Source organism: Myotis lucifugus, unplaced genomic scaffold (genome assembly GCF_000147115.1).
Source record: "Myotis lucifugus unplaced genomic scaffold, Myoluc2.0 scaffold_65, whole genome shotgun sequence".
NCBI classification, from domain to species: domain Eukaryota; kingdom Metazoa; phylum Chordata; class Mammalia; order Chiroptera; family Vespertilionidae; genus Myotis; species Myotis lucifugus.
This window is the reverse complement of record NW_005871113.1, coordinates 2,977,816-2,998,232: the sequence shown is the minus strand read 5'-3', so window position 1 is coordinate 2,998,232 and position 20,417 is coordinate 2,977,816. Positions and strand designations below refer to the sequence as shown.

Below are 20,417 nucleotides of genomic sequence, written 5' to 3'. Positions count from 1 at the left end.
GGTCGGGGGGGGGGGGGGGTAGAAGATCTCGTTCTCACCGTGGCACCACTGCTTCGGAGCCATGTGGCTCCGGACAAGCCACTGAACAGTGTCTGGGCCTCAGTTTCCCCATCTGTAAAGCAGGAGGACTGGCCTGTGCCCAGCCCCATCTACATGGCTGCTATGAGGACCCCACTAAGACAAAAAATGTGACAGCCATTCTAAGCCCCATATAAATAAACAGCAGACGGTCTTTAGCCTCCATGGCTGTTGTTTCATCTTGAGGAAATCAAAAGCCCCTCAGAGTAAAGACCTGGTTAGAGCAGGAAGGGGATGCCACACACCGCGTGGGCGCCACATCGGCCACAGCCCCTTCTTCAGGGAGAAGAGCTGGGCGTGACCTCGGCAAAGGCACTCAGATGCCCACTTTGCTCTGCCATCCAGCCACTGCCGGTCTAGACCAGAGCCAACAACAGCCCCCTTTAGAGAAAACCCCTCTGAAGGATGCCAAAGCTCTGTACACTACACGCACTTTCACACAGGCTGGAGGCCAACACACATCCCAGACACGCCAGATGCATCAAAACTACATGTGACCAAACCACGCACCACGGGAAAGCACCCGCAATGAAGCCAGACTGTCTACACAACACTGCCGACTTCTGGAAGTCCATGCCGACGAAGATCAGACTTCCTAACCGGTCGGTCCCTACTGCACACGCCGATCTCTCTATGACAGGGGTCCTCAAACTTTTTAAACGGGGGGCCAGTTCACTGTCCCTCAGACCGTTGGAGGGCCAGACTATAGTTTAAAAAAAACTATGAACAAATTCCTATGCACACTGCACATATCTTATTTTGAAGTAAAAAAACAAAACGGGAACAAATACAATATTTGTATTTGCATGTGGCCCGCGGGCCGTAGTTTGAGGACCCCTGCTCTATGATATGGGTGTCAGCACAGGGCAGTGAAAGACGAAAGAGAACCAGGCCTGGGAGTGTCAGAGCCCGAGCAGGGATCAGGGCTGTGGAAAGCTCTTGTCAGGACAGAGGGTATCGGGCCCCGGGAAAGAAGGGCGCAGGCGAGGCCCGGCCAGGGTGCAGCTCTGTCCCCAGGTGGAGGGTTCAGGAGGCCCCGGGAGACTCACCTCATTGTGCTCCAGGCAGTAGATCATCAGCTCGGAGAGGATGACCACGCCGGTGCGGCCCACGCCCGCGGTGCAGTGGACCACGATGGGCGGGTGCCGGCTCTGGGTGCCCTCCAGCATGCTGTTGGTGTGCCGGCGCACCGACTGGATCTCCTCCAAGTAGGCTGCAAGACAAAGGGCACGTCCGTCACGCGAGCCCCGCGTGGCTTTGCCTTCAGGAGCAGGGAGAAGCCAAACCGGATGGGGAATCGTTTTTTTTTTTTAAGTGACAGTGATTTACAGTTCTTACAAGACACTAATTATTTGGCTGGTACCCACGGTACAGTCCCGGAGCCAGAGAGGACCAGCTGGGAGTCAATTAGTCCATGGGAGAATTTGTTCTTTGAATTAAATAGTTCTTTTTTAAAAATTAAATTCGGTTTTCCCCTCTGCAAATCCCCAAGTCCCCCAAGCAGATGAGACTCGACATTACTTACAGCAATTCCTCCTATTAACAGACGGGGATCAGAGCACCAGCGAGGTCCCCTTGAAACGCCCGCCTGGCAGCGCCAGTGTCTGGTGGGAAGAGCCTCCATCTGCCCTCTCCCTTCCCCTCCCTGAATGAGCGAATGTCAACCGAGGCTCGACTTCGTTTTTAGATTTTAAAATAGACATCGGGGGGCCTGCTTTACAGCTTGGATTCCAACTGGTTGAGTAGCTCAAGGTAAGCCAGCCCCAGCCCCATTTCTGGAGGCCACATGTTTGGGGGGAGTCGTGCCACCTTCCCCATCCCTCCCAGCATCTGCATAGCTGAGCAGGGCTCGGGGGAGGGGGGTCTGCTCACTACTCCATTGGGGCACAAATGAAAAATTACACTGTCCTTCAGGACCATAAAAAAATAAGGGTATAAATGTATAAAAAAATGGGTAAACAGTCCAGGAAGTGGAGAAAGTCGATTAATAATTGAGATTTTGTAGTGGCTGGCTCAGGGAGAAGCAGACTGGAAGGCCTGGGCACTCAGAAAAAGCTCACCCTGATGGAACTACATACATGAGATTCGGGGAAATGGTCAAATTGGTGAAGAGGAAAAAGGGCATGCAACCTGGTCTGGTTCATCTAGATTCTATCTAGATGCATCTGTTTTACATACAGTCAATAAGAACTCCTGTTTTCCTTATTCGCTTATCTCATTACAAAGTCATTCTAGGACCTGACTCGACACACCTGTCTGGAGTCCCTTAGCCATGTGAATGAACGCACTCACACTGTTTAAAAATATTTTCTATATTTTTTCAGTAATTTAGATTGGCCTTCCCTCAGTTGGTTCTGATTTTAAAGATTTGGCTATCATTTGAACCACCTTTTAGACTCAATCTTATATTATCAGAGCTGTTAGTCAATCATCAAACTGGTCTATTTTTTTTTAAGTGCTCTACTTTTATTGTTCCCATGTTCTGTGTCTTGGAGAAAATTCTGATTAGTCAATTAGGGAAGGATTACTGGAAAGGACCAAAAAGAATACTATTGTGAGGAAAGCGAGTTCTGCGGAGGTCACTGCCCTCCCTTATTAGTATCTGAGCTACAAATCTCAGCAACTCACAAACCCTCTCCATCACGCTCTAGATTCTTTGATTCCAATCACCTTTCTCTTCTCCACTTTCAGTGTCTAACTCCAGCACCATCATCATGTTAGTGGGAAACTAAACACCTTTATCAACGTATAAGTATGCACAGAAATCTTTCTGTTGGAATTTGTGAAATGGTACATTTAGGCTTTTAAAAACCTGTCTTCTCTCTCTTTCCCCTCTGCCTCCCATTCTAAATGAATATCAAAATAAACTCAAGGTGGGACGATGCCCAATCAACTGAGCCACACCAACCAGGGCTTATGTAGCATGTTTTCAAGGTTCAAACATGTATCCGAATAATTATTCATGAGTGAAGTTCTAAATCAAGGTGGAATCAATTAGTTTACCACAGTTTTAGTAGCTTACTTGCATAAAAGGTAAAGAGAATATGGTAAGTGACATATATTTGTCTTCTCTGTTCCACATAAGAAGGGACAGATACGTCCCTGTTATAATACTTTTGCCACTTAATAGAGAGCGTCCTCTCTTTCCATTTCACCTCCAACAGATCAGACCACTGACACAGTTGGTAAAACCCTGGCTGGGAAGAGAACACTTACACAGAAATCCTTGGACATCCTCCGGGCAGCCGTGATCTGGCCAGTCAGTGTACTGCAAATGCCACACCGTCCTTTCCTGCCCGGACAAAAGGTGCTTGACCTTCAAGCCTGTGGTTGCATAGCAACCAGAATCTGTTCGGAACTTCGTGGTGACCTTGAACTTGCCATAGGTGGCTGAGCTGTGCTTGGAACCCAGCTTGGGCCAGTATCGGTGGCTCTTGGTGCGTCCGCCCTCCTGAATCACACACAAAAGTAAAGTTGGAAATTAGTCAAGGGAAGCAAGCGCTTATCCTCTTAATCTTAAAATCTGAGGATAGGAGGAAACGTGAATAGCTTCTAAGTCACTAACTCAGTAGCACTGTGCAGTGTCTATCACAGCTTAGATCCTACAAATCTTAGCTAAGACCCATAAGAAGATGTACAATGGCAGCTACATCAACGGAAAATTTACAAGATTCACAACTGAGCTGCAGCTGAATGTCAGAGAGAGAAGAGCCAGAGCGAAGTCTAGAGGTGAGAACACGCTTGGGTGTTAAAGAAACAGGAGGAAGGTGGTAGCAAGGAGGTCGGAAAGGCCTCCTGGTCCATGGGAGGCAGTTTGGGTTTCACTCCAAGGACAGTGGGAAGCTGTCCAAGGGGATGGAGTGACCTCAGGCAGGGGAGTGACCGCGTCTTAGTGGTCAATACAGGTCACACTCTGCATTTCTGATGTTCAGCCTAGGGCTCTCTCTATTAGACCTCAGTGAGAGAGAGAGATCCATGTGAGAGAGAAATACCAATCGGTTGCCTCCTGTATGCGCCCCAAACGGAGATCGAACCCTCAACCTAGGTATGTGACCTGACTGGGAATCGAACCCGCAACCTGGGGTACAGGACGACGCTCCAACTGAGCCACCCAGCCAGGGCCACCACTATCTTCCAATGGGCTGTTCTGAAAAGCAACTACTACGAACAGTCCATGAAGAAAATGTGACTTTTTTCAGTGATCTCTGTTCCCCACCTTTAAAAATGGTTAGCAAAAGGGTAACCCCATAAGTATTGGTCAAAACCACACGAAGCTAGTCCCTTAAGTGGTTAAGATAAAACACTGAGCAAGTGACAAGAAAAGAAACCTAAAACGTCTTCCCCCCCCAAAGACAGCAACCCCCGGTGAACTGCTCGGTGGTGTGCGCCCATTTTCATAACGTAGACGTCTCTATTACAACAGAACATCTGTGTGACTTGGCAAAGGAAGAAAACACCTTACTTTTCTCTCCCTAAAGAATAAAGACCTCTACAGGCCCCACAGCTCCGGGCTCCTTCTGCGATAAGCATGAGGGATGTCAGCCGGCCATGGCCGTGGCTGGAACATGTGCCGATTCACCCACAGCAGCCCAGGTTCTCGAGTCGCAGGGCAAAGACTATGGATGGTGTTGTTTGGCACACAAAAAGGAGCTGGTTCTTTTTGGTTTAATTTCCGTTCGTGGCAATGCAGGGAAAAGAGTGAAAAGTTGACGAAAATGGGAGCCAACAGATTATCTTTGGGAAATGAAACCCGTCTACGTGGAATTGAGAAGAGGAGACACGTGCCATGCCAAAGGAAGAGGATTTGCGGAGAAATGGTGCCGCAGGAAGCAGCACGGAGCAGCTAAGTCCCCGACACGAAGCCCATTTTCTGGCCACCCCGCCCCCTGGAACAGGGGGCTGCCGGCCACTCCCCTTACCTCCTCCGCGGTGACCATGGCGATCACGTTGGCTCCCTGCTCCCACACCATCTGCCAGAAGTCATGGCACGTGTGCGGCAGGGGCCCCTGCGTGGCGATGTAGTGCCATTCGGCCCCGCCAACCACCACCTGCAAACCAAGGAAAGCATCGGTGAGGCGGCCCCCAATCCAGGACCGAGGTACCTGCTGACCACGGGTGGCCACATGGCTCTGTGCCAACATCAAAACCCCTGAGGCCACAGGGGGCGATGGAGACATTCTCACATGAAAATGCTATTAATCTTTTTTTCTTACCGCAACCCCCAGGAATTATGCACAAACCAGTGCATTTTTTAAAAGCACACATATACATAAACATATCCACACACACATACACACACACGTTAGGTGAATATGCACGTGTGTGTGTGTGTGTGTGTGTGTGTAGCCTAACAGAATTTATTACAGAAACGAGTGATGCTTGTGTGCAATGCACTTTGATCATTTCCATTCTTTTCTCTATTCTAGTCTGTTTACAAACAAAAAATACACCACCACCACCCAAACTGGTCCTGACTCTAAATGGACTCTACACCCCACTGCTATACCGTGACCCCCAGTTTGAGAAACAGTGTTCTGCGGCATCCTTTCAAATAATGACGTCCACCATGGAGTAACACCCTCCAGGAGGAATGTCTTTCTGCTGCTGCGGACCTGATGCCAAGAATGTCATGAACCTCGGCTGTACCCGCCACTCCCTGTGCCACACACGGTGGAGGCGTCATGAAGGCACTTAAGTCAACCACACATGATGTTCTGCCATTCACAGCGTCCAGCCAAACTTCAGAGCCGTGAGATGGTTTTAGAAAATCAAATCATTACCCCATACAGCTCAGGGTGGCCTTGGGAGGAGAATTCTGCAGCTGTAAATTTCAGCAGCGGACAGCCATAGTAAGTTGTGAGCTGAGTGCTGAAGGCCGTGCCGTCCGGGGGAGATGGTGGCCTTTGCGAGGACTCTTTCATGTCCCCTTCCATTCCTGTGCCTTGGCATTGCAAAGTCAGGCCCCTCACACTCCACCAGTGCAGATCTCTACATAGTTCTGGGAGCAATGAAGTGATCATTGTTTGAAACTTTCCCCCCCTCATTTGTTTTATGAAACTATATGCCAACTTGATTCAAACAAAAAACAGCGTCAGTGAATTGTCTCATTACACAAGGCATGTTTAGGTCAACGCTGGCAAGCCAGATTCGTTTTCCAGCTTCCGAGGGGAGATAGCATCCATATAGCTGCCGGCTGGCGAGGCGCTGGGTTGTCTGTGGAGCTGTGATTTTAAACATTAGCCTCCCTGGCATCCAACATATAGGAACCGTAAATACTCGCAGAGGCGGCTGCTGCTGCCTGGGGCCTTCAGCAAATTCCAAGTATTGACAGGAGGGTATTAAAAACGGCATTAAAAACACAACCAGCAAGGCTACGGAGGTAGATTTCACAGATGTGATTCCACCTCTGGAGCAAATCAATCTGCTCTGTGTTAACGGCGGCTTGGAACCCGGGGAGCAAACGTTGGCAAGGTACACGGCTCGATTCCGACTGCACCGACAAGTTCTTGCAAGCTCTGCGGGTCTATGAAACGCACCCATGTCTAACCCAGATCCGCAAGATGAAATGTGGGCCCCGGAGAACACTGAGGAAGGGAATGCCTCTGCTCAGTGCACCCCGTGGGCACGGCTGAGGCACAGGGACAGCTTTTTCCAGGCAGCAGATGGAAAATGGGAGGGGAGACTGGGCCACAGAAGAAGACAGTAAAACATCGCCACAGAAGAGTTCCATAGACTTTCTATCACAAAGCAGCTGTGGGAGCCGCATCCTTGTTTGACCACATTATTTTGGCCACTGTTTGTCAAGCCAGACGAAGCCCATGACACGCACCATCATCGGTTTACTTAAGACTCGTTTCCTGGGGCTCGTTTTTTTTTATTGTTTTCCTTCTCATTCTCAAAAATGAGAGTAAAATATGCAACCTGATCCAGGATGATGCTCTTTCATATTTCTTTTGACAGTACTTCCTGATACATTAAAAAAATATACATGGTTATCTATGCCCTGTGTGCAAAAACATTACACCCCACACCCTGGTTCACTTTTCATATTTTGATTCAAAACTGTTAGAACCGATACAGGAGCCAGACATCTGGCTGTGTTTTGGAGGCTCAAAGGAATCTACCAAGGATCTGGCTACAGTTGAAAAGCCCAATGAGGAAAGGAAATAACCCTGGACGAAGCCAGAAACAGGTTTCTAAGGTTACTGATCATACCGGACTCATAATGTGAGCCTTATCCTGTTTAAAAACGTCCCGTAACAACTGCTTTAACAGCGGTATGTGCATAAATTCTCCTATTTCAGACGGCAGAGCAAACAGTGACGATTTAAACACGTATGTTCTGTTATCAGGGACACTGAGAAAGGTAAGCGATTTAGGAAACATCTAACACGAGCATCCTTATCTCTGAATTCTAACCGGGGCCAAACTAAGCTGACTAATTTTCAAGTCTATGAAATACTGAGATAAAAAGGTTTAAGTTTCTGAAATATTAACAGAAATTGAATGACCCTAACGCACTGGATAAGGAGGCAAATCTTGCAAGTCACTGGCAAGCACACCTCCATGGTTTATGATTACATTCGCCCGCTCTTCTACACATCATGCAACTTGGGGACAAAGTCAGGTGTCAAACGCATCACCTGTCGTATTACCAGGGAGAATGGTACGTTTTGTGACTCCTGAGCATCACAAAAGCTCCAGCGACAGTAAGATAATGCCTGTGACTTCCAAATTCTCCATCGTCCCCTCATTACAAATGGAAAAGGACAGACCTCAGGTTCTCCTGTGAGTTTGGGGGAGAGTTATAACCCACAGAGAGGAGAAAAAGTTAAATCCTCTGTAAAGAGCGAGCTTCAGAAATAGCTGACCCGAGCTTCTGCCAAGGCCGCCAGCTTCCTTCTGTCTGCAGTGCTGGGCATGCCCTTCCCATTGAGTCAGAAAAGCCCAGAAGTTCAAAAACATTCCCTCGGGGTCTGGGGACAAGCCAAGATGCACAGTGGCAGCCGTCCTACATTTTTCGCTCCCGGCATTTTTACCTTTAACCCCCGGCATCTTCCACAAACCTTCCCAGCACGCTCCCCGGCTCACCTTGATATGGGAGGCGTTAATGTAACCTGTGTTGTTTTCTTTGGTCGGTATCAGCTCCACGCGATTCTCCTCGTAGGGGACAACCTCGCGGATCCGGCTGCGCTCGGCATTTTCTGGCAGAGCCGCTGTGCTGAAAATGCCATTGGCCTTTTTCTTTGGGATCTGCTCGTATTCTGTGAACACCATGCCCTCTTCCAGCTTCTTCTTCAGGGTCCTGAACTGCAACAGAAATGAACCTTCAGCTCACTGACCGATTGCACCCCAAAATCCCAACAAAACCACTGGGTTTCTTTAAATATTGACAGTGAGGCTGCTAGTTAAGCAGTGTCAAGATGCCCAACAAATGCTTGGTGATTTGGTCTCATTAGTAACCACAGTGCTAGTTTCTCTTGTCCAACCACCAATTTCCTTCTCATTCACAGCTTCAACAGGACGAATCAGCAAAGCCAGGCAAGAGGTGAAGTTCAAAATTGGTATTTGTGTCACTAACACCTCTGTTTAAAGTCTTAATGTGAGGAGATGGTTATTCTTCATGATCCAAACCCCCTTTTCTCCACGTATCCAGCCCATTTTACTGAGATGAATATTAAGATAATGTTGGTCCATAGTCCTGCAGTTCTGGGGATTATACCCCCCTCTCGCTTTATTTTTCCCACGGCCAAACTACTAATTACAATAAAAGGCACTGATTGGATTAAATGATTCCTCTGAAATCCCTCCTGGCTTTAAAAACATTCTGATACTTCATATATACGGACAGGAATCTAAAACCCTGATGTTATGAGCACTCGAAACCTGTTTCTTTAACCCCTGATTGCAATTTCAGGTGCTAAAGGAACACTTTCCCCACCTCGGAAACACTAACATGCACCTTATTCTGACCGTGGGTGGAGGGGATGGCGTTACAGAGAATTCTATACATGCTTGGGTAAACGACTCACTTCCTAATAAATGCTGACCATTCATACACATCACAGACCCTGAGAGTGACAGCAATCGTTTTTGCAACTTTCTCGGGTTTGCAAAAAGGGAAAGAGGCCCGAAGAAAATGAGTGGCTTGACCCAGGCCCTATGGCCCGTTAGGGGCTGGTCTCTCGGTCGGTCATCACCGCGCCACCTTGACAAAGGAACAGTAGGAACTTGGTAGGGACCCATTTAACACAACACAGTCAGACTACGTCTTGCTAATCTCAACCTGAAGAATTGATTCATCCCATAAACCTCGGCGCTGGCATGTTCGGGCAAAGAGCGAGCTCAGGAATCCGAAGAGCACAGGGAATGAATCACATGCTTGACACGCCCAGGGCTTACCCTCTCGTCCATGAGAATCCGGGTGCCATCAACTCGGCCGTCTTCCCGCCCCGAGACCCGCGCCACCGAGAGGCCATTCAACGCTGCCAACATCAGAGGCCGCTTCTGCGCCTCCAGGCCTGCCATCTTCTGCTTCTCTAGATTCTTGTGGCAAGAAAAGGCATGTTCTCATTGTTTACAATACCGGGAGAATTCTGGAATGTGTTTTAATCTCCCCAAATCTGTAACTCCCCAGCCAAGGAATGCAGACAACCACCATTAGTAGGGCGAATTCAAACACAGCCTACCCATTAATTCCCACCGTGCCTGAGGAAGCCCGTCCCTCCGGGACTCCTGCGCTTTTAGTTTAAAGCAGATGAATAAACGAACATACAACAAACAAATAAGAGCAAAGACTGCAAACAGCCCGTCCGATGTGGCTCAGTGGTTGAGTGTCGACCTATGAACCAGGAGGTCACGGTTCGATTGCTGGTCAGGGCACATGCCTGGGTTGTGGGCTCGATCCTCAGTGTGGGGCCTGTAGGAGGCAGTCAATCAATGATTCTTTCTCATCACTGATGTTTCTTTCTCTCTTTCTCTCTCTCTCTCTCTCTCTCTCTCTCTCTCTCTCTCTCTCTCTCTCCCTTCCTCTCTGAAATCAATAAAAACATATTTTTAAAAAATAAAGCATACAAACAGATGAGTGTTACAGTTTGAGATTTTGATGCAAACAGAAGAACCAATTTGCAGACTCTTCCGGCCACCACAGGTGAGGGGATCATCTTACCCTTGCTTTCTTTTCAAACCTTTTAGGTATTTTTTTTCTTAGTCTATCATTTATAAATTTATTCCCCAGAGAGCAGTGTCTTGTTAGAACCATGGGTGCAGAGGATGGCATCACATTCATCCCCTCAGTGCCCCCTGCAGTAGGAATGGAGCCCTGGTTTGTGAAGTTATGACACTTCCACCAGGGACTGGCCGACCCCTCAGACCTACAAACAGAGCTTCTCAGAGGAGGATTAACTGCGACAACGTGAGAAGAGGACCCATGAATTTCACAGTAGGGGCCAGAAAGAGGAGCGATGGAGACAGCAGGCCTGAGTCAACCATTCAACACACCAGCAGCTCCTGAGTTATGGAGAGTTGGCTGCAGGGCAAATTCTCACCATGCCTGTCCCTTCGGTTCCCATCGGGTGTAACTTTCTCATTGCTCTTACCCTGGAGAGGCCCAGGCAGCCTTCTCTTATCATCTATTCCTGAGAAGCCCAGCAAAAGCTGCCCATCGGTGCGGAGGGCAGAGAAGCATCTGAGATATGGGGAGGAGGTTGGGGTTGTTTCTTCATAAAAAGTCAGGTGCAGAACCACCTGGCACTGTCACCATCGTGCCTGGCACACTGGTTTGCTAAAGAACCTCCTCAACCTGCTCTGAGGCCGGGACACCAGCCCAGGGAGGAGTCCTTGAGCTCCTGAGTAGACAGGATTTGGGAAAAGTTCAACGGGGAGAATGAAGTAGGGATGGGGTCACGATGACCCCCTGGACGGGATGGGACAGCATGTGGGACACAGTGGGAACCCCTGCTCCTTAGTGTCAGGCCTGAAGCTCCAGGTAGGGAACCAGCACCATGGGGTTGGCTGCAGGCTTTTGTTTAACACGAGTAACAAGGGAAGTGGAGGGATTTGACCAAAATGAGGCAACGGGAAGGGACCGTGGAGGCATCAGTAAGTATCAAGTGAGCAAAGTGTAGACTGACAGGCTGAGCTGTGTTAAAGGAGCCTGGGGCCAAGAAGTGCCGAAAACCCTTTTCTGCCAATAAATCACTTTTCCAAGCTGGGAAAGCTCTCCCCTGAGGCAACCACCTCGCATTTCCTCTCCCAGCCCACAGGTTGTACTGCGAGAGGCCCAAGCACATCTGTCACAAGTTCCCTCTGGGTTTGCCAACTGTGGGAACAGTTACACCTGGGCCATCTGTGAGGCTGAAGATGCTCGAAGGTTTGTCTGAAGTAATGAAGTTGTTGCAGATTAGATTCTGAACCCAGGAACTTGGCTTCCTTAAACATTGGCCCTTGACGGTTCTTTGCAGGTTGATTCCCACTGTGCATGTGTGTGTGCATGTGTGTGTGCATGTGTGTGCATGTGTGTGTACATGTGTGTATGTGCATTCACATACATGTATCTGAATTCTTAATAGACTAAGGTTAATGGGGAATTGCAGCTCAACAGTAAACTTCCAAGTTTACTATAACTTTCTTGGCTTTGTGTTAACCGTCTATTGAAAAAAAATCTGAAACTCAAGCTGACACGCTGCACACAGGCTGGTCAATATTGGCGAGCCATCCTGACATATAGACTCATAGATACGAAAAACTCTCAGGAGATGTTGTTCTTTTAATATCTAACTGAGGGAAAAAGCTTTCCCCTGGGAAAAAACACACACACACAAACAAAACACCAACCGGTGCAGGAAGGTGAGCTCCTGGCAGCTCACACAGGAAGTCGGATCCTGAATAAACAGCAAAATACTGGCCACGACCTCAACCTCAACACCACCGGCCTGGAACATCCTAACTCCATGACTGCACTTTGTACCAAGCGTACCCATCGGCATCCGTGTAGGAGAATGGAAGATGTATTTGAAGGGGCAAGCACAAAGTTTTGTGAAAAATGCCACCTGTTTAAATGCCAAGTGACCCTCTACCTCCCTAACCTGTCCCTGAACACACCTCGCACCTTCTTCAGTGTCTGCGACAAGTGCTTCCGCTGTGAACTTTCTCAGGGACAAAAAGCAGAGAAGGCTGCGGGGGAGACCAGCGTGTGAACTGTCCCCACAGATGGCCCGGGAGGGGAGGACACTTACCCGGATCATCATCTCTCTTTCTATAATGCTGTCCTCCAGGGAAAACATTTCCGACACCGGCCTCTCCTTCACGGGCTCCTTCTTGACCCGCTCCTTCACGCTGGTCAGGTCGGGCTCCGAGATGGACGGCCCGAGGGAGGACCCGTTGACGGCCAGCTGGTCGGCTCGGGAGACGCTGACGGCCTTGGCCGGCCCGTGCCTCAGCACCCTGGCTCTGGCGATGGCCGGGGGGACGCTGACCTGGTCTTGCCTCAGCGCCCCATTGCTGACACTCTTCCTGGGGCCGGGGTACTCAGGCGGGGGCTTCTTGGGGATCCGCGCTAAGGCCGCCTGCAGCTGGGCGCTGTACTCCATGTTCTCGCGCAGCCCGGGGATCCGGGGCGCCGGTGCCGCGGGCTCCTCCTCCTCCTCGCTCTCACTGCTGTGGATCAACATCGTGGCGTCCGAGAAGGTCTTCTTGTGGTGATACTGGGGCAGCTGGGGGACCTCGTGGCCCCCGGGCACCTCCTTGGGGGGCCCCTGCTCCCGGAGCGTGTTGCGGCGAGCCATGGGGATGTTGAGGGACTTGAGCGTCATGGCCTCCATGCCCCGCACCATGCTGCTCATCACCTCCAGGCTGTGGCGCTTGTTCACCGTGCCGTGGTGCTTGGTGGCCGTGAGCGGCTCGCTCACCTCCTGCAGGGACTGGTGCACCACCGGGGCGCTGTCCTCCTGGAAGGTCTTCACCGACAGCTGCACTTTGCGGGTCACCAGGTCGGGGCTGCTGCCGCTGACGTACTTGTGGCGGTGGCTGGCCAGGTCCGGGGTGCTGGTGGCGGGCCGGGGCCGCGGGTAGGGGGGCGGCGGCCTGAAGAGATGGTTTTTGAGCATGTGGGCCGTGTTGTAGCTGTGCGTGCCCTGCAGCTGCATGTTGGCCAGCTCCGGGGTGCTCACCGTGTGGGAGATGGCGCTGGCCCCCGGCTTGCTGGGCACCGAGTTATTCTTTGGGTTTATCTGGTCGGACGGACCCACAAGTTTGCTGCCGTAGCCCCCCTGGGGCCCATAAGGGACAGTGTAGGGGTGCCTCTCCCGCATCTCGGGCTGGCTGTACACCAGGTCCTCCGGCTGGTTGTAGGCATGCGTGTTGAGGATGTTGAGGTTCCGCAGGGACTGGCTCTGGCTGTCCGTGTGCACGACCCCCCTCTTCATCTGGCGCATGACCGTGTCGTAATCGGGGGTCGGCCGGTACGACGGCACGATGATGGCGCTGTGCCGGTGGCTAGGGATGTAGTCAGCCCGCATGATGTCACTCCCGGGGATGCTGAGGTTGGAAGAGACGGGCGACGCCTGGATGAAGCTCTGGGAGCAGTTCAGGGAGTTGATGCTGTGGACGCTGCACACGCTGCCGTTGGTGATGGTGCCGTTTAAATAATTTAAGTCCAGGCTGTTGTGGGAGTTGCAGTAGAAGGCATCTTCGTTCCCATGGAAAATGCTGTCTGCAAGAGGTCAAACAAAGGCCCGTGAACCACCACGCCATCAAGTCTATCCTCACCTAAGTCACAGCTTAGGTTATGTGACATTTGACCTAAAGAAGTCCTAGCAAGTGCACACCCATGGGCTCCACCCACATTCCATCAAACCTGGACAGTTCCTGGATGAGGTGCCAATATACAGAAGGGACATTCTAAAGCATCCTGAGAAGGAAAAGCGAATCTAAACAAAGAAAGCAATGAACATTTGGAATACATGGCCCTTGGTAAGTTCTCGATTTTGCCATGAGCATTGAAATCAGGCAGGAAGTGTGGCCTCCGTGTTGGGTTGACCTGTTCTCTTGTTCAGGGCTCCGCTTCAGGATGGCTATCTGGGCCAAGAAGCCAAGAACTTGAACGGTTTGTACGCCATAAGCATCCATAGACGCAAGCGGCGGACCTTTTTCCATTAAATTCAAAATACCGTGGCAGTTAACTGGTTAACAGGGCAATAGATCTGAAGTTACTGTGTTCGTGGAACTGATCTAAAATGAGAAAGGTCCCTTTACCAATCAGAGGGACTGCTAAGCCAACATAAAGATAATGTAGCCCGGAGGTCAGCAGGCAAGGCCAACACCTGACCAGCAATCAATTGAGGGCAAAATGGGAACCAAGAGTTCTCCCAGCCACTGCCGAACGCTCTCCCCTAGACCTGATCTCATCACCGAGCCCAGGCCACATGAAACTTAATCACGGCTTAAGGAGGTACCTAACGAGCTAGAACATAGAAAGTAAGAACCATTTCAGGCGTCCAATGTTCCTTACACACACACACACACACACACACACACACACACACACACCCTAGGGAGGCAACTTCTTGCCAAAACTTTTCTGTGAGCAAACTACATGCATGTTTCACCCCACAGATGTAAGCATGAGCCAAGTAGAGAAACAAAGGCAGAAAAGGTGGCTGTAAATGCTCTGCCGCTGAGGGGGAGGGGTGTGGTCACAGACCAGGTGGGATGAGACAGTCGGGATAAACCAGGTGACCAGAGAGACAAAGGCTGCATTTCTCTGCCTCTACTGGTAGGTGGGGTCTGGTGCCTGCCCAGGGAAGCAGGGTTACTGTGCTAGTCTGCTTATACACAGTAATATTTTATTACATTTTAGATGGTCTCTTAATTGTCTTAGTTTTCATGCGCACACTAACAGTGCAGAGAGATTAAAAATAGCCAGCACAGGATAATGCAGAAAGACATTTTCCATTTCACACGGTCAATATTCAACATCTAATGCCATTCCTTCTTTGAGATGCAGGTGGTGTCACGAGCAAGAGCACCGGCTTGAGGGTCAAGACACTGATTTTTGTATCCAAGCCCCTCCAATACCCTCCTGCATCCCAATCCTATATTTGTAAATTGGAAATAATGGTAATCCCTATCTCATCTCCTAGGTTTATTTTGAGGATTATTGAAGGTGCTGAGAACAGTGCCGAAGGAGAGGACTTCCTCTATAAATGTTAATTATTATTATTACAATAATTATTGGAATGGTTTTTTCCCCCACATATTTTGCATATGAGTTAAAAGAGAGGAATATAACAGGTTTCCTTTATAAGTGCTGGGAGAGAGGGGCTGGCAGGAGAGACGGAAAGCAACAGCTAATGAGAAGGGCTGAGATTATTTGTATATTTCTTTCAATTGTTCTGGATGCCTGTATTCTCTGTCCGCCTGAAAACCTGACCGACAGTGACGGGCTTTGTGATACTGGCAGTGAGGGCCAAGGGTACCCCCGTGGGCTTTGCTGCCACTCCCTCTTCTCTACGGAGGAGAAGAGAACCCTGCTCGCTGCCTTCTCCAGCTCCCTTTTGCAGCCAATTCTGGGGCAATTCCTCTCTCAGGGGTAAGCGATATTCTTTGCTTTTCACAAATCGCTTGCTGCCATTCAGACAATGACAATATTAAAATTGAAAGCATCACTATCCTCTTTTTAAAAAGTCTTCTTTACTGCTTCCCCGTCCTCAACCGTTCACCCGGAGAAGGGAAAATGGCAAGCCAGCGTTACCTTGCGAAGTGTGTGTTTCCGAGTAGTGTTCTCCACACTGGACGTGCATGGGAGGCAAGATGTACGGCTGCTGCCGGGGCTGAAACAGAGAACAGCACAGGTGGGTAGGCCTCTCACAAAGGGCCCTCCGCTGCCACAGAGCCAGCCGAGCACACAACAGTCCCCGGCGTCTGCAGGGGAGCAGGCTGGGGCCGCTCTGCCGTCTACCCCTGACCCACCCCTCTTCTCCTCCGTACCCCCTCCTCATCCCTAAGTCAGGACTGAAGAAACAAGATGGCTGGTTCAAGGTGAGAAAAACAAAGAGGCTACAATCAACATGAATATATCTATTTATAATCTATTTTCTAATATACTTGCAAAGCTCCCAATGCCTCTTTTTAATAGGACAAAAGTTTATATGTGAGTAAAATACATTAACAATGGCTAGAACATGCTGGGTTTCTAGAGAAGTTTTAGTGTGACCAAAGAAACCCACTCTCTCCAAGAAACAAATTGTTTTTTTTCTCTAAGTACACGAGACAATACTGATCTACAAATGACAGTCATTGTTACTTTTTAATCTTATTTCTCAATTACAGTTTACATTCAATATCATTTTGTATTAGTTTCAGGTGTACGCACAGTGGTTGGACCGTCATATCAGGGGGAACACTGTGTAAAGTAGATGATGCCTTTCTTTAAGGAATAACACAGAACACATGTATTACTATGGTCCACATAAGAAGTAATGAGAATAAGGGTGCACCCTGTTTCACTCTGTTCAAAACTGGCTCCCTCCTAGAGCCGTGAACTCCTACACATCATCACAGCTGCACCTATGACCCAGGTCACAGCGCCACAGCAACCTCGAAGAGGGACAGGGTAGTATTGGGCTGGGCCCAATTGCAAACTGATGTAAAAATCAGAACCATGATCCGCAACAATGAGCATGTAGCTCTTGGGACCACATATTGGCCCTCCCATTGCAGAACCAAATGTAGAGAATCCAACCATCTACCATCTACCCCTCCAGTGAAGAAGCTTTTCCCGAAGACTCTTTAAAATGGCCATTCAGACTCAGTCTGAATAACTTCCATCTGCAGAGGATGGTAAAACTTTTAAAGAACAAAAAAAAATGCTAGACGAATTTAATATTTGGTGAGCCAGCAAAGGAAATAAAATCATATTTTGCTCATGTGATTCAGAGCAAGTCATTTAATCTCAGTAGATCTTAGCTTCCTGTCAATCAAATCAAGCCCTTCCCTCGCCCAACCAAAAACATGATCCATTTTATTTTTATTCTAGAGGCCCAACGCACGAAATTCGTGCAAGGGGCTCGGCCCTAGCAGCCCCTCGCAGCCCCGGCTTCCTCTGTAAGGTCGTCTGGACAGTCGTCCAAATGAATGGTCGTTTGGCTGTTCGGTCTAATTAGCATATTAGCTCTTTCACAGCCAATGTTTCTCTCTCTCTGTCTCTCTGTCTCTCTCTCTTCTCTCTCTTTAAAAAAATTAGTAAAAAACCTGAAAAGCATTTTCTGATTAGTTTATTAAGTTCTATCTATGGCAATGAATACAGAAGAAATTGTGGAGCTGATATCTAAAGACATGCCTACATGTAACAAGCAAAAACGGTGATAAAACAGCAGATGAGAACAAGTGGATTGAAACAGTAGGTTACATGCTGAAGGAACATGGTCTCATCCCCCAGAATAAGACTTACTCACGGGATGAACCTTCAGCCACACTTGGAGAAGTGATGGACATGATGGGCACAATGGGGCAAAACGGATATACGTCACACCTACTTGGAAGACTTACACCCTTCTGCATTCTCACCTGATCTCACCTGGTCATAATGCACCAATCACCTCTCCTCTCAAATTAGCAACAAAAGGACACTCCATCCCCAGCACACAGACTACTTTTGATTGCTGAATATTTTATACGTACCAGAGAGGATCGGCTCCAGGTGGGCTGGCGTCTGATGGGGGGTGGAGAATTTGATTGTCTACACAAAAAGGTGAAAAGTAAGAATGGTTATTATTTCCTAGATACAAGACAGACAAGAGAGGGAGAAAAGGGGAAAGGAGACAGGACGGTAAGATTCGCAGCAAAACATAAATATTATTTCTGGGTGGTTAACACTAAGAACAATTACAATTCCCTTTTTTATTCTTTTCTGTATTTTCAAAATGTTTGGAACACAATGTACTTTTACAAAAAGTTTTACAAAGCACTGTTAGAAGAATAAGGCTTATTTCTAAGGAAACATTATGAGGGAAATACAAAAAGCAGACATTTTACCATTATTACATGGATTTTTAAAAATTGTATTTTTTGTCCCTTTGTATATGTGTAAACTCTTTCATAATAAAAAAGAACAAAAATATTTTTAAATGCTGTCAGTAAAATGAAAAAATAAAAATGCAAAATAAATATTTTTGAGGTATCAAGGTATTTTTCATTAAGATCAGACGTATTGCAAATATTCATCTAATCAGATCCTTTCCAGACTGAGACTCAACATGATTTTTTTAAAATGTAGACGAAAAATGAGCGGGGACTAAGAATATCATCAAACTCTTCAGAACTGGCTTTGAGAAACAAGTCCCAAATTCCAGAATTACATTTTCCATTGTCCTCAATGAAAAATGCAATTCTTTAAAAGCAAAAAACAACAACAAACAAACAAAACAGGACACGTAGAGTTGGCCATCAAGCTAAAATTCTGGAAACAATATAGTAATATTGGACTTTATTTAATTGGCCAAATACATTATTATTAGAACCTTCTCTCTCTCTCCTCTACATTTTTTATCCCCAAGTCAAGAAATATGGGAGCCACTCTCCAGGCTGTATCGGAGGTGACAAGCAGTAACTGTGAGAGAGGAAAAAATATCAATGGCGGTCTTTTAGAAGTCAGAGAGTGGAGATGGCGGTCTTTTAGAAGTCAGAGAGTGGAGAAGGATGCTGTTAAGATGATGCTAGTTTCATAAAACTACAGAGGGATGTCCCGGGTTGAGACTCTGCAGCTGTACTCAGAATGTACTGTGTATGTGGGGGTGTGTGTGTACTTTTAAGAGAGGCCCAGTTTTTATCAGATATGAAGTGAGGAACCTCCCATAACTGGTTAGGAAGAAGAAAGGAATGGTTATTAACCAAAGAAGAAAGGGAAAATACAATTTCTTTAGCTTTCAGTCTAATATGTGATGTTTGCCGATATCCTAAGAGAAGTCCACAGAAGAAATACAAATAACCGGTAAGTTTTATAGTAAATCCACTTGCTGAGAAATGGTCGAACCAGAATTTTATTACAGTACAATTCACTTCTCCGCATATTTTGTAATTCACCCACAGAAGCTGACTATAGGACTCCTGTTAATGTCAAGGACAACCCCCGCAAATGAACGGCCACAGCAAAGAAGAACTGCAAAAAAAAGAGCTAGCGGGGATCCCTGCCCCAGAGAAGAGCGAGCGTGCGCATGTGGGCTGGGAGGCAGCTCTGGTCAACTCTCCTCTGATTTACATTTGCAAACTTGGCTGGCAGATCTGATACTATCCACTACACTTCCAGACCCTGACAGCGGCCAATGGCAGCAACTGCTGTGAAAGAGCGTGCATGGTGCAGAGAAAAGAGTCTGCAGGCCCCAGTAATGCAGCTGCCGCGTCAGGACCACACTCGCACACTCTGGGATGTGTCCACTGGGGCAGTGGAAAGGCAGTCCCTCTCTTGCATTTACATCCCTGACGTTCTTTGAAACGAAATTAAACACGTTGGGCGCCCCAACCGCGGACGTACTCTGCCGAGGAGCAACCTTTTGAAGGCAATCAAGGGAAAGGCAACACGAGCGTGAGCCCCAGCACGCGGTATCCAAGGTCAGGTCACATTTAAGTTCCCTCATCAGACTCCCTTTATCGTCTTTATTTCCAAATTAAATGTAAAACACACACGCGGATGGGTGACATCCATTAGTGTCCTCCCAGTCCTCCTCTAATTGCCCTGGCCCCTCATTTACAGGGAGATGCCATGACCCACAGGCACACGCGGGGTTGCCCAACTGTGTCAGCGAAGCGGGGCCGAGGATGACAGGCGCGTCTTCTCTTTCAAGCGGGCTCGTCACTGTGTCACACGCTTCTGAACCTCCTCCGCGTCTGACACGAAGGGGCGCCCTGGCAAATTGGGAAGAGCTCAGCTCCTCCAAACTCATCGCAGAGCTTGGAAAGGCACTAATGGCAACAGTGGGCCGAGCCATCCAGGCAGTCCAACGCTCACAGTCAATTTGCGAATTATTTGCTCTCTAGGCATAGGCACTAACTACACCGCACAGTCCTCATCATTAAAGCGCTCCCGGGCCCGCCTGGCGTGAACGCGCTCCTTTAGCTTCTACAAGGAATGAGGGGAAGAGAGGGAACGGGAAAAGCCATCTACAACATCCCCAAAGCACAGGCATTTAATCGGACCAAACCTTCCATTCAGAGGGCAGACGGAACGTTTACTTACTCAGTGCAGATTTTGTTTTGTTTGTAAAACTTGTGCCGTGTAGCAAACAACCGAGAGATATACTTGGCATTTTCAATGTCATCCTTGGAAAAGACAGAGGAAAAAATAA

General features: G+C 48.4%; 1 protein-coding gene across 1 annotated transcript in view; it reads right to left on the bottom strand.

Annotated features, from left to right (window-relative positions):
- Positions 1–20,417, bottom strand: part of PTPN14 (protein tyrosine phosphatase, non-receptor type 14) — a 101,851-nt gene that overhangs the window by 10,781 nt on the left and 70,653 nt on the right. The window contains 9 exon segments of the mRNA XM_023754754.1: positions 1,128–1,291; positions 3,295–3,529; positions 4,998–5,126; positions 8,170–8,388; positions 9,481–9,624; positions 12,315–13,789; positions 15,830–15,908; positions 17,758–17,815; positions 20,309–20,391. Of these exon segments, the coding sequence (XP_023610522.1) occupies positions 1,128–1,291; positions 3,295–3,529; positions 4,998–5,126; positions 8,170–8,388; positions 9,481–9,624; positions 12,315–13,789; positions 15,830–15,908; positions 17,758–17,815; positions 20,309–20,391 (2,586 nt within the window).